This window comes from Ovis canadensis, chromosome 3 (genome assembly GCF_042477335.2).
Source record: "Ovis canadensis isolate MfBH-ARS-UI-01 breed Bighorn chromosome 3, ARS-UI_OviCan_v2, whole genome shotgun sequence".
In the NCBI taxonomy this organism is placed as follows: domain Eukaryota; kingdom Metazoa; phylum Chordata; class Mammalia; order Artiodactyla; family Bovidae; genus Ovis; species Ovis canadensis.
This window is the reverse complement of record NC_091247.1, coordinates 224,531,353-224,557,200: the sequence shown is the minus strand read 5'-3', so window position 1 is coordinate 224,557,200 and position 25,848 is coordinate 224,531,353. Positions and strand designations below refer to the sequence as shown.

Below are 25,848 nucleotides of genomic sequence, written 5' to 3'. Positions count from 1 at the left end.
CATAAGTGAAAATGCTATAATGTTTCATGTGCACTTTAACATAAAGTTCATACACAAACCCAGCAGGAGAGACAATTTGATATTCAGGGGGCACTAGAATAAAGTCGCTTAAGAAGTTCCTTTTTTAATTACGAAATTGAGGAAAGAAAAGATCTATATAGAAGCAAAAATTCACTTAAAAAAAAAAAGCCAAGCCTGGGCTGAGTATGAGGATGACGGAGAAGACTGAGAGGCAGGCAGCGCTCAGCACAGTGGCCACAGGCCCGGGTGTGAGCGGGACAATGTTTGTCAAGGGCGAGACCAACAGACCCAGGAAGGAGGAGAAACCCAGGGAGACTGGCTCGGAGGTGTGAGCAAGCCCAGATGTATCCCAGGAAATGGAACTGGATGAGACCAGGAGCTAAAAACTCGTAGAAAATAAGCAAGCTAAGAGCAACAGCGGCTTTCAATCCAGACACTAGCACCAGCGACATATACCTCAGGGCCAAGGCAGAGCTTACACCTTGAAAATGGGGTAAGAGGCAGATCGAGGCTCCACCTCACTGAGCAGCTTTTCCGAAGCATGACTCACTGTAGAGACGTGGAATCAGTTTCTACCCCTCTCCTCACCTCCTCCCCCACACCGGGCTGGCCACTCCAACCTTCCCAGTGACGTGGACACACAGGCTAGGGGCCCAGCCAACACCTAGAGCCTGAAGTGCTTTCCTCTCCTCATTAGACACATCTTTACAGAGTGCCTCTTTAGTGCCAGGTAGTGTCCAGGGACACTGCCCAAGACAGAACTGTCCGCCGGGAGGAGCCAGCAGAGGTCCAAGAGCCAGTGCCACCCAAAGGCTCAGGAACCACAGACTTCTCAGCAGAGAGGAGGGCAGGCTGGGTGGCCAGCAGGGGGACTGCACGCAGGCAGGTATCCGACTCTGGGAGCCCTCCAGAGCCCACCGAGCAGGCACAGACCAACCACGCAGTCACATTAGCGGACATCCTTGTGGAGTTCAGAGCACCAGGGATAAAGAGAAGGGCCCACAAACTTCCAGGGAAAACAGGTCACACACAGAGGGTGGGAGTCAAAACAGTATCAGATGCCCAACTACTGAAAGCTAGCAAACGAGGCAATGCCTTCAACCTGAAATTCTAAACTCACCCAAACTATCAGACTGGAGAGGTTAGAATAAAGATATTTTTAGAGAGGTAAGGTCCCCCCAGATTTACTTCTAATGTACTCTTTCTTAGGAAGCTACTGGAGGATGTGCTCCATCAAATCAGAGTAAAACACACACACACACACAAAACAAGGGAATAAGGGCTTCAACATGCCCCTGACCCCAGCTGATAGTCAAGGGTAGTCCCTGTATAAACGAGGAACAATAGACCTAGAACCACCATCAGACACAGCAAAAAGAGGGAAATTTTCAGAAGAGATATCAACAAGGGGAATGCAAAGAACTGACCACCAAACTGAGCTTCTGTCGTAAGATTTAGGGATAACTTAGTTATGAGAACATGGAAAGTAAGCAAGTGAATAAATGGAGCTATTATAAACCCTAGGAAAAAAACAAACAGCGACAAAAACCATAGAGGATCTACCCAAGAGAAAAGAAAGCATGCCCACAGAAAATCTGTACATGAATGCTCACAGCAGCTTCATTTATAATAGCCAAAATGTGGAAACAAGTTAAATGTCTAACAAGTGATGAACCGATAAAACACGGAGTATCCATATACGGGAACACTGGTGCAACACAGATGAACCGCAACCTTATGCTAAGTGACGAAGGCCACTCAGTGTATGATTCCATTCATATGAAATGTCCAGAAGAGGCCAATTCACAAGGGCAGAATGTAAATTAGCTTACTGAAAAGTTTCTCCAACCTTCTCCACTGAGAACCGCTGCCCTTACTTGCCCTCCTGACTCTGTTTACCCAGCCTTAGACCACTTCACCCAATCGCTTCCTCCAGTGGATCTCCTAATTGCCGAATCCCACGAGTCCTTTCAGAGCCTCATCATCCTTGCTGTCTTCTGCAGCCCTGTCTCTATCATCCACTGCTCCTCTAAAAGCTCGCTTCCCCTGAGATTATTACACTTTCCTCGCCTGTCCAGTTCCATGTTTTCCTCTCACCTCTGTCCTAGTGACGAGTCACCTGAGTGACTAGTCTTTAATCTGGAGAAGGCAATGGCAACCCACTCCAGTGTTCTTGCCTGGAAAATCCCATGGGTGGGGGAGCCTGGTGGGCTGCCATCTCTGGGGTCGCACAGAGTCGGACACGACTGAAGTGACTTAGCAGCAGCAGTCTTTAATCTCCACCCCTAGTTTTGATGTTCTCCTGAATCTCTCTCTCCTTTCCTACTAGTGCCTCAATTTCAGTCCATTTAAAGACAAATTTTCATCATCTCCCCAAACCAGCTCTTCCTGCTAGCTTCTGAACCCTCCCAATGCCCTACATCAAAGCCTAAATGGGAACTTAAATTCCACCTCTACTCTGTCTTCAGGACCAGGTTTCACTGAGGCCAAGTCTTGTCATGTCCAGAACCTTGCACAACGGCTACTTCCTCTCCCCATCCCGTCACTCTCTTAGGATCATCATCACACACCCAGATGGCTGTCTCCTTGAGGCAGGAATGAGTTCTCTAGGTGGTATGTACCCTCTCTCCCCCACCACACACAAACAAAAAAAATATATGTGTTCATACCCACAGAGTCTCTTCTTCAGCTGACTGGCTCCCAGAAACATCTAGCCCTGATCTGATCCAACACCAAGGGCTGAGCCTAATATTCATTATTCTACTCCTGCCTAGCTCAAAGTCCTTGGACTCATTCAAACATGCTACAGATACTTAATTCTAGGTGAAAGAAACAAAACAAAGGTCCTGGCCCTCATAGGGTTGATGTTCTGGAGTGGGGTGTATGGGTGTATTCAAGGATACCTGCAGACCACTGGTCTTCAGCCCGCCCAACTCTGCTCTAAGACCTGAGTCCAGGGCCATCTCTTTGGTGTGGTCTTCCTGGTAAGCCAGTATTTACCAAGCTCCATCCACATTCACTGACTTTCACTAACTGTCCTGTATAACTGAGCTGTTCTATACTCAGTATGCTTACCAGGCGGCTCAGTGGTAAAGAGTCTGCCTGCCAATGCAGGAAACAAAGGAGATGCAGGTTCAATCCCTGGGTTGGGAAGATCCCCTGAAGGAGGAAATGGCAACCTACTCCAGTACTCTTGCCTAGAGAATTTCATGGACAGAGGAACCCTGCGGGCTATAGCCCAAGGGGCCGCAAAGAGTTGGACAGAACTGAGCATGCATACCACACACATACACTACGGTTTTATTATCATTCATCTCCACAAAGCCATACAATTCTATCTTCCTTATCTTCTCATGTTCCCTATAGCTCAGAAACTACAGCTGGCATGTGAATACTTGTCAACCAATGAAGACAGGGGACCACTTTACCCCAAATCCAACATGGAGCCCTGTGAAGCCACTTAACCACTGTGGGAGTTTCCAGAATGTTCATCTTACTCAACAATCTATAGGGATAAGGTTACTACTTAACCACCAGGTACTTCAACACAGTGCACTTCCAGTGGCTCAGCAGTAAAGAATCCACCTGCAATCCAGGAGACACAGGAGCTGTGGGTTTGATCCCTTGGTCGGAAAGATACCCTGGAGAAGAGCATGGCTACCCACTCTAGTATTCTTGCCTGGAAAAACCCCATGGACAGAGGAGCCTGGCAGGCTATATAGTCCATAGGGTCACAGAGTCAGACATGGCTGAAGCGACTCAGCATGCACATACGCACACTTTAACACATTATAAATTTATAAATGAAAACAAACAGGGATCAGTTTCGGAATGGGAAGGAAAAATCCACACAAATTTCTTTGTGTGAGGCTGCTGGTAGGCAGTTATAGACATACTCCTTACTGGCTGTGTAAGCCTGGGTAAGTTAATCAACTGCCTTGAGCCTCAGTTTCAGGATCTATAAAAAAGGGATGAATGTAGTATAACAAGCAGTCTCTACCGGATGGAACTTGTTAAAGGATTGAGAACATTGATGCGCACTAACTGCTTAACACGGTGCCTGGCACACAAGTGCTCACGACATGTTAGCTGTCCTTGTTAAGTTCCAAGAACCTCCCTCCCTCCTTTTGTCAACACAGCTCTGCATTTGGGAGCATCCAACAGAAAAAGTCTGTGGTTAGATTTAGGGCTTCATTTAAGAGTCTTACCACACTGCCTGGATGACCAAAATAGGAAAACAAGGTCAGGCCACAGGGTTGTTACAGAAGCAAAATGAGAAACGGATCCTTTTCAATTAGCTGCTGCCACTGTCTCTTCCCCTGGAAGAGAATCTTCTGCTGCCTCGGTTTCTTCATCTGTATAATGAGATGAAGCCTTCATACCTACTTGCCGGCAAGGCTGTAGTAAGATCCTGGCACAAGAAAGCACTTTGTAAACTGGAGAGCACAATGCCCCTGAGTCATTTACTGATTAAGAGCACGGGTTCTGGAGAATCTAGAGGGAATGACCTGAGACAAGTTAACATCTCCTGACTTAGGTCCCCTATAAAATCGGACCAGTAAGAATATCTACTTCAGGGATTATAGTGAGGAACCAGTGAAACAACATAAGTGGGGCCTAGACTATCAGAAGAGCCCAACTGCTGCTGCTAAGTCACTTCAGTCGTGTCTGACTCTGTGCGACCCCATAGACGGCAGCCCACCAGGTTCCCCTGTCCCTGGGATTCTCAGGCAAGAACACTGGAGTGGGTTACCATTTCCTTCTCCAATGCATGAAAGTAAAAAAGTGAAAGTGAAGTCGCTCAGTCGTGCCCGACTCTTCGAGACCCCATGGACTGCAGCCTACCAGGCTCCTCTGTCCATGGGATTTTCCAGGCAAGAGTACTGGAGTGGGGTGCCATTGCCTTCTCCGCCCAACTGCTGGGAGTTATTATTATTACTAGGACGACTAATCCACTCACTGGACCTCTCACCCTCAAAAGATCAGGTGAAAAGACTGATGTTAGCAGCGACGGCAACACCGACCCAGTAACTGTGTGCTGTAAACAGCTTGGGTGACCTTGGGCAAGTCTCTGACCTCCAAACTTTGGGTTCTGTGATCACAAAATGATCCCCTGGGCTCCTACAGCTCTTCCTCTCCGCTGTGAAGGTGGCCGGAACAAAGGCCACCCGCTCCCCAACCGGTCCCCGAGGGGGTCGGGGAGAGCACAACTCAAAATTCCTGCGGCTCAACTCCCTTTGCAGCGCGACAGCAGGAGCGCCCGGGTCTCTATCGCGGGGAGATTCGTCCAACACTCCGCCGCCACCGCTCGCTTCATCAGCGACTAAGCTTCTGGTTGCCCCCCAAAGTTTTCCCAAGCGCCGGGAGAATTCGGCCGCGGTCCAACCCCGGGAAGACCACGGAGGGGCGAGGACGCGGAGCATGGGGGCCCGGCCCCGGGAATCTCCCAGAGCCGCCCACGCGGCCCGGTGGGGAGTGACAGGTGCGAAGCGGAGCCGCTTGGGCTGGCGGGCAGAACGGGACCTCGGACGGCGCGCGACGGAGGCAGCGGCCGCGCGCTCTCCGCTGGCCGCTCCCTTCAGGCCCTCCCCGCCCCCCGCCGACCCCGCGACCCTCGCTGGGCTTCCGGACACGAGGCGACCCCCGGAGCAGCTCCCGCGCGGCCTGCCGGAGCCCAGCCGCCGGGCGGGGCAGAAGCCCGCAGCGCGCGGAAGGGTTGCGGACGGCCGCGGCGACCGCGCGCGCCGGTTCCTCCCGCGTGAGACGGGGCTGGCCGGCGGCGGGCTGTGTGTGAGAAGGTGGGCGCACGCGCACCCGCGCGCGCCGCCGTAACCCCTTCCTCGCCGCGCGCGCCCCCCGCCCCCCGCTCTTTCACCCACCCCACCCCACCACTCACCGTCGATGTCCCCCAGGGTCAGCTCGTCGCCCAACTCCGTCAGCGTCTCCATGGTCTCCAGACCGCCCAGCTCGCCGCTCCCGTCCATCGCCCGGCTCGGCGCAGAAGACCACCTCCCCCCCGCCCCACGCCTCCTCTGCCGTCCCGCTCAGGGAGACACGGGGGCGGTGCCGCCGTCGCCGCCCATGACACCCAACAGCCCCCGCCGGGTTACCGCCTCAGCGGCCGGTGCCAGCCGCCGCCATGTTTGCGCCGCGCGGGACGGGGGCGGGGCGGCGCTGCCCCGCCCCCAGCCCGCGCCCTCCGTGGCCCCGCCCCCCGGGCCGGGCTCCCCCTTGTTTGTTGTCAATGGGACCAGGCTGGTCGTGGCCAATCGGCGCGCCGGCCGGCGCGTGGGGTGATGGCGCGTCGACGATCAGCAGCTCGGATTTGCATAGTGAGGCCCCACCTCTGGAGGCTCTTAAGCGAATACGAAGAGCGAGTCCCCCGGGTCCTCAGACCAACCTTCTTTCCCCCCCACGTTTAAAGGAACAGTTCCCTTTTCTCATGGTTTGGCTCCGCGAGCTAACTCGGTCCACCTACTAGGGGAGAAAGGGTTAATGCCGTCCGCCCCGCGTCCGCTCGGAGCCCCGCGGAGCACATTACGTCATCCTCCCAGCTGTCATCCTCCTCTTCCCCCACCCCCGCCTCTCTGCCCAGCCTACTGGGGCGGGCAGAATCAAAACTGGACCCCCAACCCTGGCCCCCGTCTACCCCGAGGAGTTTGAAGATGCTCTCTAATCGCGTTCCTCCTGAGCCTTTCTACGGAGACTAGCAAACTGCCCGAGTGCGGAGCGTTTGTTTTACGAACTCTGCGCCTTTGCATCTGCCGCGACCACGTGTGTACTCCAGCGGTCTCCCCCTGGGTACCTCCGAATCTCCTGCAGTCCTTTAAGACACTGCCAGTGCCCCGGAACCACCATAGGGCTTCTGGGGTGCGGTGCGAGCACGACATTTTGACAGAGTTCCGCAGAGATCCTGAGGCGCAACCTACCCACGGATTCCCACTTCAACCATCTCACTTCCCCACCTCGCAGCTGGTCACGATGTAAACAAATGTGCAGGTTTCTAGGAATTTTTACTAAGGAATAAAAGTACGAGTGCTCCGAGAAGTGCGCAAGCACATGTGTTCATCACGGAATCCCCTGTAACCTGGAAAAACTGGAAAGCCCAATAAGGACCTGATGAATACATTACATCCACACAATGTAATTCCATGGCATCGTTAAACATTACATACCCAAATGTGTATCTGTTGACAAAGACTTGCACAATATATTGGTGAAAGGGAAAAGCTGTCTCACTAGTCGGTGAGACAGCAGTTGCTTCGTGGTCAAAACTTAAAATCGAGTTCACAGGTTGGGTGGAGGTAACCATATGGACATATGGATCCACTTATGAACCCTGTGACTTTGGGCTGGTTAAATAACTTCTGTTTTGTTTTGGGTTTCTTTCCTTCTCATTTTTGTCATCTCTAAAAAACGAGGGGAACAATGCCCCCTCGGAGTGGTGAAGATGAAATGAGATCACTTGCACACTCATTTGACAGTATTTATTGAATATCTCTGTGGCAGGCAAAGAGACAGTTCCTGCCCTCTGAGAGCTTCCAGTCTGTTGAAGAAAACAGAAACTGATATTTAAGAGGAAGCTTAAAATTCTGTGGTGACAACTGCATCTGGTATAGCCAGGGGAACACACAAAGCAAACAAAGGCCCTGAGGCAGGAGGAGCTACTGCAAGCCAGCACATGGATAAGGCCTGACACACAGTGCTCATACAAGGTAGCTACTGTATTGGTAACTGAAAAATCACATGTGATCTGTGTGCACATGAAGGGCAAAAAGGATGAAGGTCCAACAGTTGAGCGTCAATTATGGTTACGGAGTGGTGAGATTAGGGTGACTCATACTTTCTTCTTGGCATATCAGTGTTACTTAAAACTATTTATAATCAACATGTATAGCAAAGTACCTTATGGGGAGCGTGGGGGAGACACAAATGTTCTTTTCATTGTTTACATGCAGGAGAGTTGATATAGATGACAGAAGTCTCACCTTGAAACAGAAAACTAAACCCTGCTGCCCTGCTCTGGCCAGGTGCTGAGCTGGACAGTGCCACCTTCAACTCCACCATTCAGTGGCTCTCACAGGGCTCCCACACCAGGGGGTAGTCTGCTGGCACACCACACCACGTACTTTCACTTTGGTTCAATACCCTCCCATTCCAGAGCCTCAGTAAGCTACTGCAGAGGGCTGCCTGAGCACCAGGTCAGGTAAGTGGGCACAGTGCCTCCCACTCTGCAGCTGTTCCCTCAGCTCCCAGCTGGACCTGCCCAGGGAGGAGGAGAGCAGAGCGGTTCTGTTGTACCTTTCAAGGTGTCCGAGGGGAAAACGTGGGCTCATTGGAGGGTGGAGAGAAAGGCATCAACCGAGATGGAGAGAAGTGAAGGTGTAGAAGGAAGAGTCCCAGAGGATAAAGGTGGTAAAATGGGGCAGAAGTGAAGACTGGTTAAAACTGGGCCCCTCTCTCTCTAGCTGTGCATACAGTGGGCACTCACCACATCTCTGGGATGAATGAAGAACTGTTATGCCCAAGTCGCCAAATCTCCCAATGACCACCAGGGAGCCAATGTCCGATGCAAAAGCAAGAGTCTTTATTACCAAGCTAGGGCTCCCGCCATCACTGATGCAGCGGCTATGGGAAGGAGCCCCGAGTTTTGGGTTACATTGCTTATATAGGGTATATTCGTGGAAAAGGGGATTTCCAGGCTGGAGGACATCTGATTGGTCACCCTCTTCCGAGGGGTTGTGTGTTGATTTCTGATTGGCTCTTATTACCTAGGTGAACCACAAATTCCTGAACGTGAAATCAGGAGATTTTGGTCCGAGGTCTGATCGGCTCGTGGGTAGTGAGGTGAGGTCGGGTGATTTCCAGAGTCTTTTTCCCGGAACCTCACAAAATGGAGTTCTTGAAGAACCTAAGCCACTCCATTTTGTTAAAAAAAAAAAAAAAAAAAAAACCTATATTTTAGAGTTCTGAGGAAAGAGTCTTTGGAAATCCCCTGACCTCACCCCACCACCTTTGAGCCAATCAGATCCCAGATCAGGATCTCCTGACTTTACGTTCAGGACTTATGACCTGCCTGGGAAATTCGAATTAAGCCCGGGAAATGAAAACCAGTCAGAACCCAACACCTGACCCTTCCACAGAAGGTAACCAATTAGACGTCTCCCAATCCGGAAACTCCCGTTTTTCGAATTTTTCGCGCAAGAATACCATATATAAGCAATGTAACCCAGAGTTCGGGGCTCCTCTCCTTAGCTGCTGTGTCGGTAACGGTGGGAGCCCCAGCTTGAGCTTGGTAATAAAAACCCTCTTGCTTTTGCATCGGATACCGGCTCCCTGGTGGTCACTGGGAGATTTCACGACTTGGGCATAACATTCTCTTTTTGACAAAATGGAGTAGCTTAGGTTCTTCATTCCCCCCTTCTCAAGGATCCAGGACAGACCCAATCATGGGTCTGTAGTCACTTCTATATTGTCTCCCGTTAAGGGGGCCGTTGGTAGGGCTGTATATTGGGACCTGAGCACCATGAGCTGCACCATGTTGATGTCGCTTTTGATGAAGGTTATTCAGTTCAGTTCAGCTCAGTTCAGTCGCTCAGTCGTGTCCGACTCTTTGCGACCCCATGAATCGCAGCACGCCAGGCCTCCCTGTCCATCACCATCTCCCGGAGTTCACTCAGACTCACGTCCATCGAGTCCGTGATGCCATCCAGCCATCTCATCCTCGGTTGTCCCCTTCTCCTCCTGCCCCCAATCCCTCCCAGCATCAGAGTCTTTTCCAATGAGTCAACTCTTCACATGAGGTGGCCAAAGTACTGGAGCTTCAGCTTTAGCATCATTCCTTCCAAAGAAATCCCAGGGCTGATCTCCTTCAGAATGGACTGGTTGGATCTCCTTGCAGTCCAAGGGACCCTCAAGAGTCTTCTCCAACACCCCAGTTCAAAAGCATCAATTCTTCGGCGCTCAGCCTTCTTCACAGTCCAAGTCTCACATCCATACATGACCACAGGAAAAACCATAGCCTTGACTAGACGGACCTTAACCGGCAAAGTAATGTCTCTGCTTTTGAATATGCTGTCTAGGTTGGTCATAACTTTTCTTCCAAGGAGTAAGCGTCTTTTAATTTCATGGCTGCAATCACCATCTGCAGTGACTTTGGAGCCCAAAAAAATAAAGTCTGACACTGTCTCTACTGTTTCCCCATCTATTTCCCATGAAGTGATGGGACCGGATGCCATGATCTTTGTTTTCTGAATGTTGAGCTTTAAGCCAACTTTTTCCACTCTCCTCTTTCACTTTCATCAAGAGGCTTTTTAGCTCCTCTTCACTTTCTGCCATAACGGTGGTGTCATCTGCATATCTGAGGTTATTGATATTTCTCCCGGCAATCTTGATTCCAGCTTGTGTTTCTTCCAGTCCAGCGTTTCTCATGATGTGCTCTGCATATAAGTTAAATAAGCAGGGTGACAATATGAAGGTTATTAGTTTGTTTAATAAACATGGCCCGAAGGTGAGTAGCAAAAGCAAGATAATCAGAGGCCCTGCCAAGGAAGATATGAGGGTTGTGAACCTGGGGGATGAGTTGAACCAGGATTCAAACCAACTCTGAGACACTTCTCTTTCTCTTTTTCTCTGATTCAGCCCTTCTCTTATCTTGGCCAGGGATTCTCTGACCACCCCTGAGTGATCTACATAAAAACAGCACTCTTCTCCTAATGCGGCGCATAGGCCCCCTTGCTGGAGAAAAACCAAGTCTAGCCCCCTTCTGTTTTGCAGTACTAGTTCTGCCAGGGAGCTCAGCGACTCTTGGAGGTGGCTGACTGAGCTTTCTAGTCGCTTGATATCAAGATCAATGGCTGCCCTTAGGCTGGAATAATGTTGACTCTGTAATACCAGAGAGGATATCCCAGTTCCTGCCCCGGCCGCTCCTAACCCCAACAAGACTGTGAGGGTTAAAGCCGTGACCGGTTCTCTCTTGGGCCGGTGAGAGTCTCCTAGTTGTTGGAGGAGTTCATCATTGGAGTGATAGAACAGTCGGGGGACTAATAGTACTAACACAGAGAAATCTTTTGAGTCATTTAACACCTGCCCATGTATACAAGGTGCTAAGCCGGTGGAGGATGCCCACCAATTTTCTTGGGGAGGTACCAGGTACTCAGTTGTTATATAGAGTCTGTGGCATTGCAAAGGTGTTGATAGGTTTGGGGGACATTCCCTATGCAGAGGCCCTGTCCAGTCACTCGTTGGAGAGTTAATCTTGCGTCCCCTCTTTGCTGCCATCGGTAAGCTCTGTGGTCTCTCGTTTGGGTGTAATTTCCCGGGACGGCTATGCCTTCATAATACGGGGGTTTGACGTCATAACATAACCAGCAACTATTAGTCAGGTCTGGGCAGGTGGAATTTAGGACCCAATAGGTATTAACTATCATGTCAAATAATCGGTCCTGACCGTTTTTAACATTGGGCCCTGTAAAGTTAATTTGGGGGAGTGTTGTTTGTACTGGTAAAGCTGGGCCCAGGAGGTGTCCGGGTAGGCTCTCGGGGCACTAGGACAGAATTAGGCCCTATGCCTTGACTTGGGCCTGCCTGTATGGGTTCTATTTTTAGCCTAACAGTGAATAGCAATCCATTATCATATCCTGATTGATACAGCCGGAGGCCCCAAGATTGTCCCACCTCCTAACTGGGGAACTTTTTTCCTTTGGTTGAAAATTTGAGCCTCACCAGATTGCAAAGAAACCTCATACAAGGTCCCGTAATGAGAGATCCCCTCCCATGTCCCCCAGTTAATCCGGCGGGCCCTGGGATGCAACTCAAAGTAATCAAGTCTCCTCGAGTAGGAGGTTCCTAGTCGATAGTCCCCGTTGACTAGCATCCCCAAGCGGCACAGTAAAATTTGTCAGCGCCCCCCGCCCCCCCCCCTGCAATTACTGACTGTTGCCTGGTTCCGTCTTCCCCCAGGGCATACATAGAAGGTAGTGTCTCACAAGGCCACTCGTTGAATGAAATGACTGCATCCAGGTCTTGTGTTGGTAAGGGGCCAGGTATTGCAACGATTAATGCCGGCCCCACATTCTGGTTTGCTGGGGGTTCTTACCTCCCAAGATGTCCCAAGATCCCGCGGCCAGAAGACAGAGGTCAAATTCCAAGTCCGGCCACCAGGTATTTTTAGGATAGATGGCTGAGGTAGAGTTAATTACCTCTCCTGTGGTCGCACTTAAAACCATCCAAGTCAGGTTCATGGGTTGATGGGGGTTAGCGGCAGCATCAGGCCATAGAGACAACAGCATAAGCAGTATTTTTATCGTCGTTGTAGTTTGAGCTTGAGGGGATTTGCCTTGTCCAGCTTGGCTTTCCACTGGGGAAGGAACTCTTCTCTCAAGGCAAACAGGTCTGCAGGCCGTACATGAGTGTAGTGAACCCAAGTGGATATGCCGTCAACCTTGAGTGCAGTGGGCGTCATCAAGACAACTAGGAAGGGTCCTTTCCATCTGGGTTCTAGGGTCTCTTGGCGATGGCGGTGCACAAACACCCAGTCTCCTGGCCAGTAGCGGTGGGGTTCAGGTGGCAGGCCTGACTCATGTAGAGCCTTGAGTCTCTTCCATGTGTCCCTGTGGGAGTATTGTAAGGACCAGAGACAAAAGAGTAATTTTTGATCATCTATTTCTTTTAGCACCTCTGTTTTTAGGTTAGGAATTATTGGGGGTGGTATTCCATACATAATCTCGAAGTGGGTAAGTCCCAGTTGGTAGGGGGAGTTCCGCACCCAGTATAGGGCAAAGGGGAGGAGAGCTACCCAGTCCCCACCAGTCTCAGCAACTAGTTTTGTTAATATTTCTTTGAGTGTCCTATTCATCCTTTCTACCTGTCTCGAGCTCTGGGGTCTGTAGGTGCAATGCAACTTCTATTTAGCCCCTAAAGCCCGGGCTACCCCCTGGCTTACCTGAGATACAAAGGCTGGCCCATTGTCCGACCCTACCTGTGCAGGAACCCCGAACCGCAGCAAGATGTCTTCAATCAACTTTTTGGCCACCACCTGCGCTGTTTCTCTTTTGGTGGGGAAAGCTTCTACCCACCCTGAGAAGGTGTCTATGAATACCAGTAGATACTTGTATCCCTATCTATCCGGTTTTACCTCCGTGAAGTCCACCTCCCAGTAGGCTCCTGGTCGACTTCCACGCTCTCTAGATCCAGGGTTGGTTGGGTGGCGGGTAGCGTTGGTGAGCTGGCAGGCCTTGCATGTTGATACAATGTTTTCTATTGTTGGCCTAATGTCTCTCATGGTAGTTTTGGCATGTCTAATCAAGTCCTGCATCTTCCGGGTCCCCAGGTGGGTGGCGTGATGCATCTTCAATAATACCTATTTTCCCAGCTCTTCCGGGAGGATGAGGGAGCTATCCGCTGCCAGCCACCACCCAGTCAATTGTTGGGTCATGGGCAAACTTTTTATCCAATCTAAGTCTCTTGGTGAGTAGTCAGGCAGAGCTGGCAAAACAGGGCTTCCAGGGTCGGGCAGTTGTAGGGTGGCTTCTATTACCACGCCCTGGGCAACATCTCGGGCTGCCTTCTCCGCCAAGTTGTTTCCCCTTGAGGTCGGAGTGTCCAAATTCTGGTGTCCTGGGCAATGTATTATGGCTAGTTTTTTAGGAAGCCATAATGCTGAGAGGAGGGCCTTTATTTCTTGTTTTTGATTGTTTTACCCTTGGCCATGAGGAGGCCTCTCTCTCTGTAAATGGCTCCGTGAATATGGGCAGTAGCAAAGGCGTATTGGCTATCAGTAATGATGTTAAGTTTCTTGTCCTCTCCCAACTGGAGAGCTTTCCTTAGGGCGATTAGTTCAGCCTTTTGAGCCGAGGTGCCCAGAGGTAATGCTTCCGCCCATATGATTTCAGTCTCAGTGGTTCCGGCGGCCCCTGCATACCTGAGTCCATTTTGGACAAAACTGCTCCCATCCGTATACCAGGTGACTTCAGCATCCGCTAGAGGGAGATCTTGCAAGTCCTCTCATGTTCCATGTAACTGGGCCAGTATGTCGCCTCAGTCGTGGATTGGGGTTTGTAAATCCGGGTTAGGAAGCAGTGTAGCTGGGTTGAGAGCAGTAGGCTGCAGAAAGATGATTCTGGAGGGGTTTAGCAGTAGTCCCTAGTAGTGGGTCAGCCGAGCGCTGCTGATCCATCTATCTGGTAGTTGTTTTAGTATACCCTCAATAGCATGGGGGGCGGTGATATGCAACTCTTGCCCCAATGTCAGTTTATCTGCATCCTTGACCATTAGGGCCACTGCTGCAATCATGCGGAGGCGTGGTGGCCAGCCTGACGCCACAGGGTATCGGCGTTTAGACAAGTAAGCCAACAGCCGCTTCCAATGTCCCAAATGTTGCATCAATACCCCTTTTGCCACTCCCTGTTTTTCATCTACATACAAGAGAAAGGGTTTTGTAACGTCAGGCAACCCTAGAGCGGGGGCTGACAGCAGGGCCATTTTAATGGTTTTGAAAGCCGTCTCCATCTGTTCTGACCAGCTAAAAGGGGTGGTACTCTTTGTGGCTTCATATAAAGGTTTAGCCAGTTCTGCATAATTAGGCATCCAAAGGCGGCAGAAGCCAGCGGAACCCCCCAAAATTCTCTCACCTTTCGAGGTGAATCTGGGGTAGGGATTTTGAGTACCGTCTCCTTTCGTGCCCCTGACAGCCATCTCTGCCCCTCTTTTAGTACATAGCCCAGGTAGGTGACCTCTGGTTGGCATATTTGAGCCTTTTTGGCTGAGGCTCGGTATCCTAATTTTCCAAGGGTCTGCAATAGCTCTTGGGTGCCCGTGAGGCAGGTTTGTTGATCCTTGGCTGCAATCAAGAGGTCATCTACATATTGTAACAAGGTTAGTTGGGGGTGTTGCTGTCTGAACTCACCCAGGTCCTCATGAAGGGCCTTGTCAAAGATAGTGGGGTAATTCTTGAATCCCTGTGGCAGCCGGGTCCAGGTCAGTGGGCCATTAATTCCCTCTTCTGGGTCGGACCATTCAAAGGCAAAAAGATCCTGGCTTCTGGGCACCAGGGGAAGGCTGAAGAAAGCGTCTTTTAAATCTAGGACCGTATACCAGTGTTGGTCTGGTGGGAGTGAGCTCAGGAGGTTGTATGGGTTTGGCACAGTGGGGTGAATATCTAAAACTCGGTGGTTGACTTCTCGTAGATCCTATACCGGCCGATAGTCATGAGAATTGTTTTTTTTGACAGGGAGGAGGAGGGTATTCCAGGCTGACTGGCAGGGCCTCAAGATCTTCTGGGCCAAGAGTCTGCAGATATGGGGACTGATCCCCTGTTGGGCCTCCAGGGTCATGGGGTATTGTTGACCCGGACAGGGTCGGCCCCTGGCTTGAGATCTATATATATAGGAGGGCGGTGCCTGCAAAGCTGGTTCCCCCTGTCTCAGCCCATGCATTGGGGAATTCATCCAGCCATATTTGAATGTCCACTGGGGCAGTATGGGTTTCTGGTGCAACTGATATTCATCTTCTAATTGAACGGTCAGTACTTGGATCGGGTTGCCTGTCTGGTCGGGTATTTTAGTTTCCTCCAGGAGAAAATGAATCTGGGCCCCCATTTTGGCCAACAGGTCTCTTCCCAACAGCGGGAAGGGGCATTCCGGAATGACCATGAAAGAGTGGGATACCCGGCCCGCACCCAAGTCCACTGATCTTCGGGTAGTCCATTGGTATTGTTTCATCCCGGTAGCCCCCTGCACCCAAGAGGTCTTGTCGGCCAGTTTTCCCTGGGGCTGTAGCAAAACTGAATATTGAGCCCCTGTGTTGACAAGGAAGTCAGTTGGGGTCCCCTCCACTTTTAGGGTCACCCTGGGTTCAGAGAGGGGCGCCGAGCCCCGTCCTCCCTAGTCGCTCAGTTCGATGGCCAGGATGGGGGCCTTTCGTGGCCCCCTTTTTTTCTTGGGACATTCTTTGGCCCAATGTCCCTCTTCTTTACAATAGGCACATTGGTTTTTTCCCAATGCTGGTCGCGACCTTCAGTAGCTACGCAGCGCAATTGGCGCTCCCTTTCTCATGAGTCAGGAACTGTAGCGGCCAGCAGCATGCGTATCATGTTTCGGGTCTGGCGGTCTGCTGCTTTGGCTTGTTTTTCCTCGGGGGTCTCGTGGGTGTTGTAGACTCTTTCTGCTACTGTTATTAAATCTTGGCTACTCTTTTCACTCAGGCGGTCTAATTTTTGTAGCTTCTTTCTAATATCAGGAGCCACCTGATTGACAAAGCGCATTATCAAGGTGGCCTGGGTGCCTTCTACTTCTGCATCCATGGGGGTGTATTGTCTAAAAACTTCCATCAGCCTTTCCAGGAAGGCGGCTGGGCTCTCAGTGGGGCCCTGTGCTCCTGGCCAACAACTACTGAAAATGAGTTGGTAGGATTAGAAAAAGTGGTATGCGGAGTGAGAATGCTGCAGAGGAAAAGGTGAGGGAGAGTTTAAAACCTTGGAGAGTAGTGAGTTCCCTGTTGCTAGAAGTATTCAAGCAAAGATTGGATGGTTAATTGTCATCTAAAAAGCCATAGACCAGATTTAGATTATGGAAGGATAACTGGAAAAGCTTATAAAGATATTGTGCAACACCTCTTTACTTGCGTCTCATATTTAGGTCTGCCAAAAGTTTTGAAAACTGATATTGCCCCTTTAAAGCTATGGAGAGATTGTTTACTAACTTTAAATGATTTCCAGAAATTATTAGGGGATATTAATTGGATATGCCCACATTTAAAACTGACTACTGCAGATTTAAAGCCTTTGTTTGATTGCTTAAAAAGCAATCCTAATCCCAGTTCTAAGAGAAAGTTGACTAGTGAGACAGAGTCAGCTCTTGTGGACAGGCTTTAAATGATCAGTTAATTAGGATTAATATTACCAAAAGATGAGGTTAAATTATTCTTGCCACAAAGCATACACCTACAAGATGCTTGTGACAAAAAGGCCCATTGGTTCCATCTACTAGTGACCCCAAGAAAAATAGTTTTCTCTTATCCCAGCTTGGTGGCACAATTAATTATATATATATTTTAAAAGTGTGGAACTTTTTGGAAAAGAAGTAGCAAATATAGTAATTCCATTCAATAAGGATCAACTGCAAGTCTTTTACAAAATAGTGACGACAAGTTGCCCTGATAGATTTCAGGGGCCAAATTTTGTTTCATTTGACCTCAAGGCCCCCCAGTAGCTAAGAGTGCAAAAATTTTAGATTGGCGGTTTGAGGATACCTGTGGAACTTCTCAACCGTATGTAATTCCTTCACTCCCCTTTACCCTGTGGGGGAGGGACGTGCTGTCTCAAATGGGAGTGTTACTGTTTAGCCCTGATGATAAAGTGACCTCTCAAATGCTGCAGATGGGCTATGATCCATCAAAAGGATTGGGTAAAAAACAAACAAAAATAATTGAGCCAATTTGCCCAACTCCTCGACAGCTACGTACTGGATTGGGGTATCCAAATTTATAATGAAGGCTATTGTTTTTGCTGCCAACCCCATTACATGGAAATCTCAGGATCCAGTGTGGGTAGAACAATGCCCTCTGCTAAAGAAAAATTACTGGCAGCTAAAATGTTAATTACTGAACAACTAGAATTGGGACATATTGAGCCCTCCAATAGCCCCTGGAACACTCCTATTTTTGTCATTAAGAACAAATCTGGTAAATGGAGACTTTTACAAGATTTAAGAGCAATCAATGCCACCATAAAGGACATGCGAGCTTTACAACCTGGGCTCCCTTCCCCAGTAGCCATTCCAGAGAGATACAATATAATTGTAATTGATTTACAAGACTGCTTTTCCACCATTCCTTTAAATGCTGAAGATAAAAAACGATTTGCCTTTAGTCTGCCATTAAAAAATCTTAAACAGCCTTATTTAAGGTTTCAGTGGAAAGTATTACCTCAGGGAATGAAAAATAGCCCTACCTTATGTCAAAAATTTGTCAATGCCGCTTTGGAAGATATTAGAGCTAAATACGAACGAATATATATGATCCATTACATGGATGATATTTTAATAGCTCATCCTGACAGAGATCATTTGCAAACTGTACTCCAAGATTTGACCCAGACATTGTCATCTACAGGCTTAAAACTTGCCCCAGAGAAAATTCAAACTAACCCGGCCATAATCTACGAAGGAAGAGTCATCAATTCAGAAACTATGACTCATGCCCCGCTACAATTAAGACCATCTTGTCACTTTAAATGATTACCAAAAACTTTTAGGTGATATTAATTGGATTAGGCCCTATTTAAAATTAACCACTGCTGAATTAAAGCCTCTTTTTAACGTTTTGCACGGGGATCCCGAACCAACTTCTAAAAGACAATTAACTGCTGAGGCTCAGGAAGCCCCAGACAAAGTAGAAGCAGCTTTATCTGATAGCTCCATCTTCCCACCCAAGCTAAAAAAGTGGTAGCTTCTTATCCAGGCTCAATAGCAACGTCAATATTAAAAGGGAGGATACGGGGCATGGAATTGTTTGGGAGAGAGCCACCGGAGATTGCAATCCCATATAATAAGGAACAACTTGATGCTCTTCTAATGTTTGATGAAGATTGGCAGATTGCTATAGGAAATTATTGTCAACTTTTACATCATTTACCCTCACATGGTTTGTTAATTCAAAAACCAAAAAAAGGGGAGTTTAAGTATCAGTTCAGTTCAGTCGCTCAGTCGCGTCCGACTCTTTGTGACCCCATGAATCGCAGCACACCAGGCCTCCCTGTCCATCACCATCTCTTGGAGTTCACTCAGACTCATGTCCATCGAGTCCGTGATGCCATCCAGCCATCTCATCCTCGGTCGTCCCCTCCTCCTCCAGCCCCCAATCCCTCCCAGCATCAGAGTCTTTTCCAATGAGTCAACTCTTCACATGAGGTGTCCAAAGTACTGGAGTTTCAGCTTTAGCATCATTCCTTCCAAAGAAATCCCAGGGCTGATCTCCTTCAGAATGGACTGGTTGGATCTCCTTGCAGTCCAAGGGACCCTCAAGAGTCTTCTCCAACACCCCAGTTCAAAAGCATCAATTCTTCGGTGCTCAGCCTTCTTCACAGTCCAACTCTCACATCCATACATGACCACAGGAAAAACCATAGCCTTGACTAGACGGACCTTAGTTGGCAAAGTATTGTCTTTGCTTTTGAACATACTATCTAGGTTGGTCATAACTTTTCTTCCAAGGAGTAAGCATCTTTTAATTTCGTGGCTGCAATCACCATCTGCAATGATTTTGGAGCACAAAAAAAAAATAAAGTATGACACTGTTTCTACTGTTTCCCCATCTATTACCCATGAAGTGATGCCATGATCTTCATTTTCTGAATGTTGAGCTTTAAGCCAACTTTTTCGCTCCCCTCTTTCACTTTCATCAAGAGGCTTTTTAGCTCCTCTTCACTTTCTGCCATAACGGTGGTGTCATCTGCATATCTGAGGTTATTGATATTTTCCCCGGCAATCTTGATTCCAGCTTGTGTTTCTTCCAGTCCAGCGTTTCTCATGATGTACTCTGCATAGAAGTTAAATAAGCAGGGTGACAATATACAGCCTTGATGTACTCCTTTTCCTATTTGGAACCAGTCTGTTGCTCCATGTCCAGTTCTAACTGTTGCTTCCTGACCTGCATACAGATTTCTCAAGAGGCAGGTTAAGTGGTCTGGTATTCCCATCTCTTTCAGAATTTTCCACAGCTTATTGTGATCCACACAGTCAAAGGCTTTGGCATAGTCAATAAAGCAGAAATAGAAGTTTTTCTGAAATTCTCCTGCATATTCCATGATCCAGCGGATGTTGGCACTTTGATCTCTGGTTCCTCTGCCTTTTCTAAAACCAGATTGAACATCAGGAAGTTCACGGTTCACGTATTGCTGAAGCCTGGCTTGGAGAATTTTGAGCATTACTTTACTAGCATGTGAGATGAGTGCAATTGTGTGGTAGTTTGAGCATTCTTTGGCATTGCCTTTCTTTGGGATTGGAATGAACACTGACCTTTTCCAGTCCTGTGGCCACTGCTGAGTTTTCCAAATTTGCTGGCATATTGAGTGCAGCACTTTCACAGTATCATCTTTCAGGATTTGAAACAGCTCAACTGGAATTCCATCACCTCCACTAGCTTTGTTTGTAGTGATGCTTTCTAAGGCCCACTTGACCTCACATTCCAAGATGTCTGGCTCTAGATGAGTGATCACATCATCATGATTATCTGGGTCGTGATGATCTTTTTTGTACAGTTCTTCCGTGTATTCTTGCCACCTCTTCTTAATATCTTCTGCTTCTGTTAGGTCCATACCATTTCTGTCCTTTATCGAGCCCATCTTTGCATGAAATATTCCCTTGGTATCTCTAATTTTCTTGAAGAGATCTCTAGTCTTTCCCATTCTGTTGTTTTCCTCTATTTCTTTGCATTGATCGCTGAAGAAGGCTTTCTTATCTCTTCTTGCTATTCTTTGGAATTCTGCATTCAGATGCTTATATCTTTCCTTTTCTCCTTTGCTTTTCACTTCTCTTCTTTTCACAGCTATTTGTAAGGCCTCCCCAGACAGCCATTTTGCTTTTTTGCATTTCTTTTCCGTGGGGATAGTCTTGATCCCTGTCTCCTGTACAATGTCATGAACCTCATTCCATAGTTCATCAGGCACTCTATCTATCAGATCTAGGCCCTTAAATCTATTTCTCACTTCCACTGTATAATCATAAGGGATTTGATTTAGGTCATACCTGAATGGTCTAGCGGTTTTCCCTACTTTCTTCAATTTAAGTCTGAATTTGGCAATAAGGAGTTCATGATCTGAGCCACAGTCAGCTCCTGGTCTTGTTTTTGTTGACTGTATAGAGCTTCTCCATCTTTGGCTGCAAAGAATATAATCAATCTGATTTCAGTGTTGCCCATCTGGTGATGTCCATGTGTAGAGTCTTCTGTTGTGTTGTTGGAAGAGGGTGTTTGCTATGACCAGTGCATTTTCTTGGCAAAACTCTATTAGTCTTTGCCCTGCTTCATTCTGCATCCCAAGGCCAAATTTGCCTGTTACTCCAGGTGTTTCTTGACTTCCTACTTTTGCATTCCAGTCCCCTATAATGAAAAGGACATCTTTTTTGGGTGTTAGTTCTAAAAGGTCTTGTAGGTCTTCATAAAACCGTTCAACTTCAGCTTCTTCAGCATTACTCGTTGGGGCATAGACTTGGATAACTGTGATAGTGAATGGTTTGCCTTGGAGATGAACAGAGATCATTCTGTTTTTGAGATTGCATCTAAGTACTGCATTTCAGACTCTTTTGCTGACCATGATGGCTACTCCATTTCTTCTGAGGGATTCCTGCCCGCAGTAGTAGATATAATGGTTATCTGAGTTAAATTCACCCATTCCAGTCCATTTTAGTTCGCTGATTCCTAGAATGTCAACGTTCACCCTTCCCATCTCTTGTTTGACCACTTCCAATTTGCCTTGATTCATGGACCTGACATTCCAGGTTCCTATGCAATATTGCTCTTTACAGCATCGGATCTTGCTTCTATCACCAGTCACATTCACAACTGGGTATTGTTTTTTATTTGGCTCCATCCCTTCATTCTTTCTGGAGTTATTTCTCCACTGATCTCCAGTAGATTGGGCACCTAATGACCTGGGGAGTTCCTCTTTTGGTATCCTATCATTTTGCCTTTTCATACTGTTCATGGGGTTCTCAAGGCAAGAATACTGAAGTGGCTTGCCATTCCCTTCTCCAGTGGACCACGCTCTGTCAGTGGTAGCTCTGATAGCTCCATCTTCCTGTCCAAGCTAAACAAGTGGTAGCTTCTTATCCAGGCTTAATAGCAACGTCGATATTAAAAGGGAGGAAACGGAGCATGGAATTGTTTGGGAAAGAGCCACCGGAGATTGCAATCCCTTATAAGGAACAACTTGATGCTCTTCTAATGTTTGATGAAGATTGGCAGATTGCCATAGGAAATTATTGTCGTCAAATTTTACATCATTTGCCCTCACATCGTTTGTTAATTCAAAAACTTAAAAAAGGGGAGTTTAAGTATAGTTCTCCCCATCAAATCTTGCAACATGCCCTTTTCTTAATAAATATTTTAAATGCTGATTCAGCCAGAACTACTGCAATGCTTCGCCATTGTTGCCCGGAGCAATTAAGTGCAAAGCCATTAGTAAAATGGAAGGACCTCCTCTCCACACAATGGAAAGGTCCCGACCCATTGTTAACCAGCGGTCGAAGGTATGCTTGTATTTTTCCACAGGACGCAGATTCTCCAATTTGGGTTCCAAACCGATTGATTCGCCAGGTCTCAGCCCCTCGGATACCGGATTCCCCAGCTGCCACGACCCCGAAAAAGAAAGAGACCTCCTCTGCCTCTGCTCCCTCTGCCAGCACGGGAAACGCCACTGACATTGGGACAACTGACTTCGGAGATCCCTGATGGGCAAGGAACGGATCCGTCCACCAAGCAGATGTCTCAGCTTCACACATACAGAACATTACTCCCCTTGCTTCCCTGCCCCACAGAAAGATGCCAGCTCGCGTGACCCAGGCAACTCAACATGCCCCCTTACCAACTTGGGGACAAGTGAAAGCACTCTGCCACCAGGCATGGAGAATAGCTTCTTTACAGGGATCTCCAGCTTCTCCTGAGAAAATGTTTATTGCCATGCTTGCTTTGCTTTCCTGCCAGGTAAGCGCCTCCCCCATTCCAACAAAATATTGGGCATATCTCCCAGATCCTCCAACTTTTCAAGTTGTTACTTGGAATAATGATCCCATACGGGTTAACACAAACCAACCCCAACTTTTGGGAGGATTTTATACTTCTTACACTAAGGACAAATATCCCATTAATTTTAATTATACCTTTAGGGGATTGACTGATGAACTCCCTGTTTGCTTTAATTTCCCTACCAGCAAAACAGGACATTTTATCACTCCCACTAAGGAAGGCTGTGTTGGAGCTTCTGAAAAGGTAATTCTGACTGAGTCTCCAACCCAAAAACCTAATTTTAAAAAGCCTCATTCAGTTTGCATACTGCGGGCTTGCTTGCCCGGGATCCTTGACCCTCATGAGTCTCTGTTTGTTGGGGCACCCCCAGGTTATCCAAATAGTAGAGAAATTACTCCTTTAACTGCTGTCTGGAATGATATAAATTATCATTCTGGGTTTCCGATTTGGCAAGCTTGTACTTATGATTTAAGAATTGACTACAGAATTCCAAGAGGAGGGAATTACTCAATTCAAGATTGGAGCAACCCAAACCCATCTGTAAGCTCTGAGGCCGAGAAAGCATATGTTTTGGGTATTGACAACTGGCATACCGATATAATTCCTTGGCAATTAAGATCCACTAGGTGGCACGGTAGTTTGTTCCCCCTATGTTGTCCTATACAACTAAAAATAGAACTTTTTGGCAGCCAGAAATATGGAGAGCTCTCGCTGCTACTACCCCTATTACTTTCACAAGCCCATATAATGACACTACTTATTCTGCCAGAGCCTGCTTGCCTTCTCCTTATGTCTTTCTTTTTGTTAATGATTCCAGAAAACTTAATGTTCATATGAATTTCACAGGTGGACCCAATGTAGTGACTTGTGAACAATGTATGCCCTCATCTTGTCTAACTCCTCAATATAATGTTTGTTCTTCTGTGGTGTTAAAAAGTCCACCATATCTTATACCTGTAACTACTCATTGGTATGATAATTAATGATCTTGCTGTGTTACAGCAATTGCAGGATTTGACGTGAGCACGACAATTTGTGGGCTTACTTATTCTAGGAATATCAGCTTTAATAGCCACAATCACTTCTGTTACTGTGGCAGCAATATCATTGACTCAACAAATGCATACTGCCCAATATGTTGACACTGTCTAAAAATGTTTCTTTAACTCTGGCAATATAGGAAGCTATAGATAGAAATTTAGAGATGAGGGTGGATGCCTTGGAAGAAGCAATAATGCATATTGGGACTGAACTACAAGCTCTAAAAGTAAAAATGGCTCTCTCATACCACGCTGATTACTGGTGGATATGCATGACATCTTTGAAAGTAAACAAGACAGATTATGAGTGGGGGAAAAACTAAAAATCATATTTCAGGTGTTTGGAACAGCTCTGATATTGGCCTGGACTTAGGAAAACTTCATAATCAGATACAGACCTTGGAACACTCTCGACTGGATTTTACTGCCGCAGGAGCAGCTATTGACTTTTTCCACACCTTCTCTATCTTTATTTCTGGAAGAAACATTCTGTCTAATGTCTTCAGTTATGCTGCTGTTGGTGCTATAATTTTACTTCTTATAATCATTCTTCCTTGTATTGTCAGAATTCTTCGGCATTCAGCTCTCGACTGAGCTGCACAGGGCTGTTTTATGAAATAATAAAAAGGGGGGAGATGCCGGGGAGCCAGCGTGAGGAACTCCACCCTTGGCAAAGGTCATGAGGAAGGAGGCTCGGCATTATGCAAAGGTGAGATTGAGCCTCAGGAGACTCCCTGTTCCCGAGCATCTACCTCCAAAACCAGAGTGCCTACTTTACTGTTTTATGCTCTCACCTATACCTCTGACTTTACGGGAGGCTAACCATCCCCCCCCACCCCCCACCCCCTACCCCCCGCCAGCTCTCTCAGAGAAGGAGCTAACTTGCAGCTCCAGTTAATAAAAATTCCTGGGCATGACAAGAGTATTTCAACTTACAAACTCCTCTGAAGTTTCTCTAGCCTGCCTGAGCAGGTTCGTCCAGCCACATGTGATTGTTTACAGCCACCCAACCGTGAGAGCATGAGATGCTTTAAAACTTTCTAAACACAGACTCTTTTGAGAAGTTAGAAAATTATTAGTATAGTATTAGTGGGTTGGTTAGAAATTATATTGGTGAGGGTTTTTCATTTGTTGAGCCAATATTTGCTGCTAAATCTCCATATTCCCTGCCCTTATAATGAATATAACTAGCATATAGGAGAAATAAGTATTAACCTGTAAGATTAATCATGTTAAACCTTAGGCTGAGAAAATTTCTTTCTTAATTGTAACCCACTACACCCTCACCCTATAGAAATGCAACTTTATTTGGAGGGTGGCGCCTGGTTTAAGAAAAAAATCACCCCTGGAAAAAATAAGTTTTCTGGTTGACTGACCGTTATTAGAAAGGGCCATAAAATGTCAGCAGGCCTCATGGCCAGAAGATGATGTAAAACCCCTAAGACCTTTGTATAATTTTATATGAAGCACCTGATTTTGACAAGGGTCAGGTCTGCTGACTCCACATGACTCTGTATTCATCCCTATGTATAACAAAAAGTATATAAGCAAACCTGAAAATAAAGAAAACGGATCAGTTTCTGGAAAGACTGATTCCCCCATGTCATTCTTTCTTTCCCCTTCTGGCTGAATTCCCATCTGGAGCGTGGGTACTCACCAAGCCTGCTAATTTTGCCTGGGCTTCTAAGATCTGACCAGGGAGGCCTCAGTGTCTCCTCTCCTTCGGGAGAACGGAAAGACGCCTGTGGCCTATGTAGGTGGTGCAAATTCCTTGTCTTGGAGTTTTATTGGTATTCCACATAAACGAAGTTATTCAGCCTCTTTTTCTCCACTAATCTTCCTACTACACTATTCTTTTCTAATCTCTCTTTATATCTGTAATTAAGTTTTTTCCTAGGATGCCGATTCCGTCTCCCCTTCGAATTACCCTGGATCCACCGGAGCTGGACCCCGGCACTCTCTCTCTCTTCTGTGGTAAAGAGAATCTGGAGCAGCTGTTGGTAGTCATCCCAGGTGGGCTGGTGGGTAAAGAGCACAGTCTCTAGGAGAT

At 47.5% G+C, this 25,848-nt stretch overlaps 1 protein-coding gene and 1 long non-coding RNA gene across 2 annotated transcripts in view; both read right to left on the bottom strand.

Annotated features, from left to right (window-relative positions):
• The window catches only part of SREBF2 (sterol regulatory element binding transcription factor 2), a 63,524-nt gene extending 57,300 nt beyond the window's left edge, over positions 1–6,224 (bottom strand). Inside the window, exon 1 of the mRNA XM_069581683.1 lies at positions 5,918–6,224. Within this exon, the coding sequence (XP_069437784.1) occupies positions 5,918–6,005 (88 nt within the window). The 5' untranslated portion in view covers positions 6,006–6,224. The remainder of the gene's footprint in view (positions 1–5,917) is intronic.
• A 2,989-nt stretch (positions 6,225–9,213) lies between these two features.
• LOC138436133 (uncharacterized) lies at positions 9,214–12,537 on the bottom strand. Its single transcript, XR_011255353.1, has 2 exons — positions 12,119–12,537; positions 9,214–10,460 (listed from the first exon to the last, which is right to left on the bottom strand). It is a non-coding gene; the product is annotated as an uncharacterized lncRNA (long non-coding RNA).
• Positions 12,538–25,848: the final 13,311 nt, after the last annotated feature.